Raw genomic sequence first — 9,490 nt, forward strand, 5'->3', positions numbered from 1 at the left:
ACTGCACAAAGGCAGTGTGCCATGCAGCTGAGCACCGTGTGAAGGACCTCGGGGTCACACTGGGGCAGTCTATCTTTGCAGTCTGGTTACTCACCCCTGCAAGTCAGGCACTGTATATAAGCTAAGCTTGCAGAGGCCAATGCGCTCTAGCCCACCTACTATGCCCGCTGAGGCAGCCGTGAGGCTCACCACCTCAGTGATAGGAAGAAAAGGTCTATCTGGTCTGAGTTTGCTTTTTTTTCCCCTTCCCCCTTCAAACTTGTGGCTGGCACTTCCTTGCTTTGTTGATAGCAATAGTTCCTTTCATGAGTTCATCAATAAACCCAACTTCTTAAGCATGCCCACACAAGTGGTGAGGGCTCTGGTCTGGTCGTTTTGCACATCATTAAGTAATCACTGTAGGTTTATTATCTAGGAATTAGCAGGGAACTGCGACAACGCCAATTTAATGGAGACATGAATAAAATCTTGTATTTTCCAGCATGGTGCTCACTCAGATGTCTCTGAAACAACTGATCTCAGTGTTGCTGTATCTTCATTTGTCAGCAACTGGAATCCTTGCCTTCCTGTAATTCTGGGTGGTACTTTGTCCACTATATCCAATAAATCCACTGAGCACAGTAATCTCTGTCCAGATCAGTTACTGAGAATGGAAGAAAAAGAATTACAGGGCTGGGTAACCAGGGGCTGATCTTCAAGGAAATATCACGAGCGTGTTGAGTGCTGCACATGCCATCTCTCCAGCTCTTGTAAGCAGCTGCTTCCTTTCCAGCTTCATGCACCGCTCCTTGTTAAAAGTAAACATCGAAAGCAGGTGTTAGAAGGAGATAACCCAATAACTGAGGTGTTTCACAACGTACAAGGTTAAGGACAAAGAGCTCTCTGCAAGTGGCAGTATTGCTTCAGCCCAGTACATATGGGAGGATGTCACTGTTAGAGCAGACAGAGGCATTAGTGCAGTGCTGCTAGAAGTTGCTAGATAGCAAAGTAAGCTCTGAATTTTACAATCTATCCTAAATTTAGTGGAGAAAATTCAAATGCACTTGGATGCTGGCATACAAAAGCAAAGGGAAACATGACAAAAAGTACAGGAAGCTTTGTGATGAAGTATTGTTTCTTAGTATGGTACAATCATCTCAGGTTGAAGATTCAGCACATCTGACATAAAACAGTGCCAACAAGCCTAAAACTGATCAGGCTTATACAGTAGCTATTTCAGTCCGGGTTTAAGATATAAAGTACCTCTTGTCCAGCTGAGGATAGGTGAGATGGATAACCAGCTTAGGCTTACGTGGTCAGGACGTGTGTCACAGCAGCTGCATTGCTTGAGGAATAAAGGAACGGCCCAGTGACTGTCGAAATGAAATCTGAGAGGCCTGTGTTCATGTTGCTGCCTGTGAGACGCCAGCAAACCTGCACCCCAGCAGCAGACTGCTCTGTGTGGGCACCAAGCAAAGGCGTAACAAAAACTGCAAAGCGTGGTTGGATGGAAACATTTGAAAGGATGCAAAAGGAGACTCGCTGCTCAGGTGATTCCCGCTGGCCTAACGTGGATCTTCTGAAGCTGGACGTGGCCGAGGAGAGCGGTGGAGAAGCGCTTCTCCCGCTCCCAATTAGCGCACAGAGGGGCTGCCATCTGTGGGCTTCCAGCGCTGATTCTGTGTTTCCTGGTACCACCTTGTGGCGAAGAGAAGGAATGAGTCGTCCACCGAAACGATAAGGAACCGAAGGGCGCTGCGGGAATCCCGCTTGGACGTGACAAGAAGGAGAGGCTGCTAAACGCCGCGTTCCCCTGCCAGGTGGCTTACCTGGAAACCACGGCTATTTTCGCAAGGGAAATTCCGTATCAATGGAATTTTCCTTCCTGGATTTCTGGATGAATTGCCCCCATGGAGCTAATAGGGTCACGCCACGACTGGGAACTCTGGGCATTTCCAGCTCAGGGGGTCCAACAAAACCCCAAATCACAGCGCCAATCTCACGCATTATCTCTAGAAAGAAAAAAACAAGCAAATTGACTCAAAAACGCAATTTAGTGGGATAGCTGAGCAGCAGCAATTGAAATCCACTACAAAATCTGCCATCTAGAAGAGGAAACGTGGGACGTTGGGATTTTGAGCATTTGATAGAGGAGCACCACGCCTGGTACCTGCGGTGGGTCGGAAGGTGGAGAGCAGATGACATCCCTGTGACATCCGGGCCACCAGCAGCCACTGAGGACCTCTTCTTCCAACACATTTTCTTCTCACGTTCTCCAGGCTGTTTTTAACACTGAAGGCATAGATCTCACATTCAGGAAGTTTCCCTGATGTATTCTTGTTTCTTTCATCACATCCCATGTTCTCTGGTACCCTCAAAATTCTGTTTGCAAGAAGACAGTTAAAAAACCCCAAAACAATACCCACAAAAGATTTCCTTCATATATGTATACATACATATGCATACTGTATGTATAAAGACCATTCCGCAACCGCAGGGTTCACTTCGTTCCTGAGAATCCAGACTCAGAGGCAAATCCCAGGCTCCAAACTCTCCATCAGCCCTCACTCAGCTGAGCTGCTCTGCCCATAGCAATCAGACCCTCTTTGGGAGGACGAGGCAGCGCAGATCAGATCCATGTCACTGTGATCCGAGCGCCTTCCTCACAAATCTGTAAATCCTCCAGCCCCTTTCCACTTGGCCCCAGCACCTCAGCCCCACACTCGTGTCCCAGGTCCCCAAGTAGCACCTCTTGGAAAATACATACATACAAATACATACATGTATTTAAGGACTGCACGTCAAAAATGTTCCTAACCTCAGCTTACCAAAGCTCTATTGGCTGGTATTTCCTCCTCAGCTTCTACTGTCACAGATCCTTCCCACCCACTGCAAAAGAGGACAGATGTGTTGTAAATTGTCTGCTTAACTCCATCTCCATTTCATCTTCATGAACTGCAGGATAAGGAGACATTTCTCAAAAATTATAGTTAATGGTATTAGTCCCTGGATATGGTGTCACCATATCTGGGATGATTTAGGGACAATGAAATCCCTGTGCTATCAAGCTCAGTGATTCTTCTGACACAAACGATCTTGCAACTCAATATTCACTGTGAGCTCCTGCTGAAACGCGGCCTCTTTCCCATCCTTGTTCCTTTTCATACCACCCATGGCAGGGCTTGGCTGCAGTGCTCCTGTCTCTGAATATAATTAAGCTCTTGAACACAAGATGAGAACTTCTGCAGGACTGCGTTATTCTGAAACTGAAGGCTGTTAGTGCAGGGCACTGCTCCGGGAGGAGCAGGGAACGGGTCTGTGGTTCTTGGGGAGTCCTCCCAGCACAACCTGGTCTACTTCTCATGCTTTCTTTACCCCTCAGCCCACTTAAAAACAAATAAATGACAAAAAATGGCGCTTGATTCTGTTTCCCACTTTCACTTTGGACTGAAAAAATAAGCTGAGAAACGACTTAGCAGCACAGCTACTGATTTTATAGGACTTTACACCACACAGGTGCACAGACACTACTGCAAAGCCTGAGCCTTACTCTGAAGTGCTGAACCTTACTTTGCCTTCCTGTTGTCCAAGGTGAACGTCAGAATCCTGGATGCAGCTGTTCCCCCTTGCAGGACAACAAATCCAAGCAACAGGTTCAGCCCTGAACCAGAAGAGCAAACCAAGCTCTTCTGAAGATGAATAAAACAAAGGTGGGAAAGGTATCAAAGCAGAACAAGAAGAATCCTGCGAAGTGACAGAGGATGTTCAGAACTTGGGTAATTAGCAGGGAGACAAAAAGCTTTTGTGCCGTATTCAAAGCACTGGGCACATCCAATGTACCCAGCACTACTCTGACAACACAGCACATATTTCAAGATTCAGCTGTCTGAAGTGAAGTGATGCAGTATTTGGATGTTACCAGGGCTCCAGCCTTCCAAAATTCCATTGCTGGCCCTCAGCCACCCAGGAGAGCAGCACCCAGCCGCAGCAGTCACTGCTCCACATCACACGCACTTTTCCACGTAGAACAGTTATGATTTGACAGAAAAACTTATTTTTAGCTTGAGGCATTCTGGCAGCTGGAGATGCAGATTTGTGGCTATTCTAACCACTAAACATGCACGGCTTGCAGCGCAGCGTTGTCTGCTCTTTAGCTTTTAATTTATAGAACTAATTAGTTGGATTTACCATCTTCAGTGTCTCCTACCCTCTATTTGCTTAAGGAGAAAGGATGAGCTCTGCGTGTCAAGTCAAGCCCCAAAAGACAAAAGAACACCGCTTTCAGCACAAGGGCATGCCAGTGGGAAACAGCTCAGATGCAGCAGGAGATTGCGACCCTGCAGCACCAAATGTCGCTGTGCAGAGGGGCAGCTCCCCCAATACTGAGGTGCAGAGCACCCACCGGGCTCAGGACCCAACGAAGCTCCTTCCAAGCACAGAGGCGTTCGTTCCCACTCGACATCCCGGCCAGCAGCAACCCCTTCACAACTCATTTGGAACTGCTTGCTCCCTGTGCTCAGAGGACAGTGAGGCATGGGTAGGATAGCTGAAGATTTCTTCAGTCTTGCATTATTATTAAAGCATTTAATTATTAATCTAATTACACTGTTATTGGGTAAAACCTCAATTTTGTTGTCCAGAGAGCACTTACAGCATCATCCAGGTTGTGATTGAGACCATTTCAAAACCTCAGGGTTCACTTGGCACCCGCGACTCAGTGGGAAATCCAACTCCAAACTCTCCACCAGCCCTCACTCGGCTGAGCTGCTCTGCCCACAGCGATCAGATCCTCTGTGGGAGAACAAGGCAGAGCAGATCAGACCCGTGTCACGGTAATCTGAGCACCTTTCTCGGGCATGAATCTGTAAATCCTCAAGCTCCTTTCCACTTGGCCCCAGCACCTCAGCCCCACACTCGTGCTCAGTGCTGAAGCAGAGAACTCCCTGATGTTACCCATCTCTCTGCAGCCTTTCACTGGCTGCATTCTACTTTTCAGTCACTTAAACGAGTTGTCAGGAGTTTTGTCACTCCCTTCTGCACTGCTGCTACTGGGTGGGGTACATACAAGATCATTAAACCTTATTAGCTTACTTATCTCTGCTAAGGCAAATGTAAGATGTTCCAGCCATGGTAATGCAAGATGGAAAAATAGCTCTTATCGGCTCATTTTTCTGTTTTCTGTGCTCTTGAATACCTCTGGTACCGCAGACACAGGATACTTCTTGGTTTGAAACTCCTCCCTGCTTTTGTTGGATTCCCCTCCGCAAACAGCACAGGTTGGAACAGGCACTGCTTCATCAGGAACTGCCACTCAGGTCCCAGGGAAAACCAAGTCAAGATAGAACGTTTTTTCCATCTCCTAAAGTTGCTGAAGGAGGCATTTGCACATCAGGGTTTTGGTGTGGCTCTGCTCTTTACTGTAAGTAGCGACCATAAAAACGCTGCATTTTTTCTCAACAAATCTTACTTCCTGCTTAGCCACTGCCACAGCAGTCTGCACTTGATTAGCAGAAGCAACAATGTCTGAGCTTGAGCATGGAAATCCAACACAATCAGTTCCACGGAAACCATCTGGTTTCACCAGGAAGGAAACCTTACCAAAACCAGTTGTCTCTGCAGCAATGGAAGACTGCAGCTTTTCCCCTTTCTGTGCAGTCAGCACAAGGTAGATGCTATTTCTTAAACAACAGCAGAGAAATTGTCTCAGCAGACCCACACACAGGCTTCAATCCGGGCCTCCTTAAGTCAAGACTTCCAAAACACCGAGCAACAAAGGTACCTTATTTAGCTGCCGGGTATAAAAACCCCGCTTCTCACTGGTGAATTAAAACAGTTAATTATCTGAACGGAAATACTTCAATTCTTTTAACCACATTAGAGATCAAACAACGGCAAGAGAAATTAGGGAGGCATTAAGAACAGTCCAAGCCAAACCGTATCCAGCTTTATTAAAGGTACTTTTCATAAACAATCATGGTAATTTAGGCAGGACATGGGCTACAATCTGCAACATTTTACAACAACTGTCAAACTCCCCTCCCTTCAAGGACTACCCAAACATAGAGGCTGCTATAAAACCGACAAATCTTCATTCTGTATACTTGCAGAGGGAAATGTTTAGAGTGAGGGCGGACACTTTCACATTTAGCGTGTTGTTTAACAACTCTTCACAAATCTACCCTGACTTTGCGAGGAAAAATTAAAAACTGCAGATTCCTTAATCTGTAGATCCACAATATGAAAGAGGAAAGCAGCTCCTTTTAGAGCTATTATATCCCGAATTGAACTCCAGAAGTCCAGATCACCTGACAATGCATTTAGAGCAGTGAGTCCCAACATGCCGTTCCTGCCGTGAGGCTCTAGGCATGAAAGGGAACGCAGAGGGCACCGCAAACTGCAGCTCTGAGGTTGGCAACAGGCATCTCGGGAGCTTCCGTTCACTCTGATGCGGTCCAGAAACGGAAGAGGTGTGCAGCACAAAGGAATCCCTTCCTGCTCCATTCAGGAAGAGTCCTAAAAACTGGGAAGGGGTAAACTTGAAAATTTAGGTTCCAAGAAACAGATTAAGTGACATTTGTCCCACTGCCCCCCCCAAAAAACACAACAACAAAGCGGTCTGTGTGCTAACAACATAGCTTAAAAAAAAGTAAAACAAAATTCTGCATTGTTATAAAACTTGATAAAAAATAGTATTTCAAACTGTACAGTCACCAGAAGTACACAGTTATCAAAAATTCACACATTTTACTTGGCATCACCAGCACCTTCGGCTTTCTGTGCCTGAAAGAAAAAGGGGAACCAGTCAATACACACCACACGCACCAAAAAATAGTAATTTATTTTCCTGAGTAACAATTCTGTGAATAGCTGAAATTTTGTCACTGTAACTTTTAACCAAACCAAATTCAAGGTTGCAAAAAGTAACCTGAAGCTGCTTTAGGACCTGCTAAGTTTACACCACCTCAGAAAAGACAGAAGTAACTTTTCACTCAAGTACTTCAACCAGTAACTTGTTACCAACTGAGCAACACAGCTCCCCGCATCCATAGCTGTGCTGTCAAGTCATAATCAACAGATCTAAATAATTGAGTGATAATTCATCTTCATCATCACAAGCCTGGGCTTGCCTATGTTTGATACAGGGAACAGTAACTTGCTGATGTACCACACTCTGCTAGAGCTGCTGTTGTACCTGGTCTGTTTTGGCATCTCCATTTTCTGCAGGGTTGTTTCCCTCCTTGCCAGCATCAGCTTTCCCCTTCTTTCCCTTGGGCACTTTCTCACTCTTCTGTCGAACGCAAACGACACACAGCATTACAATTATCAATAGTCATTAAGCCACAGGAATCCAAAACCTAGCATGGTAAAACCAACATGGGATGTCAGCCTGAAAATGAGCACAACACCCAACGTTCACAAGTTTAAGACTGACAACTGCCAAGTGCCATCCTGAACTGTATCGGGTCTTGGGTTCTTTTAATGCAAGTTTAAAGCTATAGCAAAAACTTTGTAGAAGTGACAACATGTCCTGATGCCACCACTCTGATTCCAAGTTCTAGGGTACCAAGACCAATCAGCGGACAAGTCTAAAGCTTGTTTCCCACTTACATCTCAGGAGCAGCACAGAGCAACTCACCTTTGGAGCTGACTTTTTAGGTTTAGGCTCTGGCTTCGGAGGGGCAGGTTTCTGTAAGAAAGCGTAAGAAAACCCAATCTATGAATGTTACTTTATGAGGAACACAAATACATTATAATATTCACCCCAACTGCTCTACTTTTAGGAAAAGAAATCTAAACACTTGAAATCAAAGCACTTCCTGGATTTGCCAGTGATCTGCCACTCCCCCAGCACACACAATGGGGCAGTTTGTTACACCAGTCTCTTTCTTCCAGCCCAGCAAAGCGTCTCTGAAAGCCCACAGCTCTCACAGCCACAGTACGTAATGCACAAAGCTAAGAAATGCTGTGCCATCCCAGAATACTCACAGCAGATAACCTTGCCGACCTCCGCTGTGGCTGAAAAAGCAAAAAGATTGCATTTAGTGTGAGGAAATGTAAACCATTGAGTCTGAGTTCAAAGCAACGGAATCCCAAAAGTCAATGTAAAGTTTCCAATTCTTGAGGAGCACGGGAACACCCTGCTGACATCTCTGCTACCAACCAGCAGAAGTTAGGAAGTTTTTCCTGGGTTAAAAGCAACAGGCAATGCTTTGTAGGGCAGCATCCAGCAAAAGGAACCTCTTCCGCCCCTGCTTCCCGGTGAAAATATCACTAAGCACCACCTCCCACCCGCAAACGTTCCCCGATCCAAGTTTTCTCAAGACGCCCAACTTCTTACCTCATCCTTAACTTTGGCCTTATCGCCCTTGGTATCTCCTTCAGCCTGCGGGGCGAGACAAGAGCCGTACCAGCCGGTCCGCGGGGCTGGGAAGGTCGCGCCGGTCCGCCCCGCCGCAGGGGGGCGCTGCCCCGGGGTGACTCTCGGCCCCGCGCGGGGCAGGGGGCAGCGCGAGGCCCGGCGGAAGCGCGGCCGCGCCCCCCTCCCCGCCTTCACGGGGGCCCCTTCGGGGAGGCCCCGCGCCCGCCCACGGGCGGCGGTTTTGGCGGCAAAGCGGCGGCGGCGCGCGGGCTGAGGGAGCGCGGCCGCTTCCCGCCCTTTCCGCGCGTCCGAGGGCAGGGGCGAGCCGCCCCCTCCCCCCTCATCCCGCCCTCCCGCCAAAAGCAGCCGGCTCCGACCGGTCCGCGCCGCGCCCCGCCCCTCCCGGCCGTTAGCCCCGGCGCGCGCGGCCGGTAACGGTCCCGCCGCCCGTCCCACCCCCCCGCGGCCGCCGAGGCCGCGCGGCCGTTACCTCCCCGAAGGAAGGCGGGGGTGGGGGGAGCGCGGAAGGGAGAAGGGAGGGGTGAGGCGCGTAGTCCTGCCCACCCCCCCCCAAACGACGGCGGGGGGAGCGGGCCTCGGCGCGGGCCCCGCGGTGCCACGTACCTTTCTCTTCGGCATAGCTCCGGGCGGCGCGTGCGTGTGTCGCGCGAGGAGAGAGCGAGCGGAGGGGGCGGGCGGGGGCGGGCGGCCGGGCTCGCTCGGTGGCGGCGAGAAGCGGGGGAGGGCCGAGGGGGAGAGCGGGGCGGCGCGGCGGGGCTGGCGGCCGGCTCGCTGCGCTGGCTGCCGACCCCACTAATTTGAATCGGGTGTTTATAAAGTTTTATATAGAGCCGGACGCGGCCCAACCGGTTCCAGCCGGATCCCCGCCGCCCCGCCAGCCCATTGGCCCACGCGGGTCACGTGGGGTGGGGCCAGGCGGGGAGGGGACGGCGGGGAGCGCCGAGGAGGTGGCGCGCGCGCAACTGGGCCTCACCGCCCCCCACCGCGCTCTGCCGCCGCCTTCCCGCGCGCCGCCTCGCGCTGCGCGCGCTGCCCCACGGGCGGGAAACGCGGTGGGGAGGGGGCGGCGGAGGCGCAGGGCCGCGCGAGGCGTACGCCCCGGGATGCCCCGCGCCCTCGGGGCTCTGCGGA

The 9,490-nt window shown here is 50.0% G+C and overlaps 1 protein-coding gene across 1 annotated transcript; it reads right to left on the bottom strand.

Moving 5' to 3' along the window:
- Positions 1 to 5,896: 5,896 nt before the first annotated feature.
- On the bottom strand, positions 5,897 to 9,087 carry HMGN2 (high mobility group nucleosomal binding domain 2). Its single transcript, XM_052699103.1, has 6 exons — positions 8,963 to 9,087; positions 8,318 to 8,362; positions 7,966 to 7,995; positions 7,616 to 7,666; positions 7,172 to 7,267; positions 5,897 to 6,759 (listed from the first exon to the last, which is right to left on the bottom strand). Exons 1-6 carry the CDS (start codon positions 8,975 to 8,977, stop codon positions 6,724 to 6,726), a joined length of 273 nt encoding a protein of 90 aa, XP_052555063.1. The 5' UTR covers positions 8,978 to 9,087; the 3' UTR covers positions 5,897 to 6,723.
- Between the last annotated feature and the right edge of the window lie 403 nt (positions 9,088 to 9,490).

Source organism: Tympanuchus pallidicinctus, unplaced genomic scaffold (assembly GCF_026119805.1).
Source record: "Tympanuchus pallidicinctus isolate F22 unplaced genomic scaffold, pur_lepc_1.0 scaffold35, whole genome shotgun sequence".
NCBI classification, from domain to species: domain Eukaryota; kingdom Metazoa; phylum Chordata; class Aves; order Galliformes; family Phasianidae; genus Tympanuchus; species Tympanuchus pallidicinctus.

What these genes read in the sequence shown, in the direction of transcription:
- HMGN2 (XM_052699103.1), bottom strand. An exon ending in GGTCGGCAAGGTTATCTGCT is followed by an intron (nt 7,667 to 7,965) that starts GTGAGTATTCTG and finishes GCTTTCTTACAG; the next exon opens with AAACCTGCCCCTCCGAAGCC. An exon ending in GAGATGCCAAAACAGACCAG is followed by an intron (nt 6,760 to 7,171) that starts GTACAACAGCAG and finishes TTTTTCTTTCAG; the next exon opens with GCACAGAAAGCCGAAGGTGC.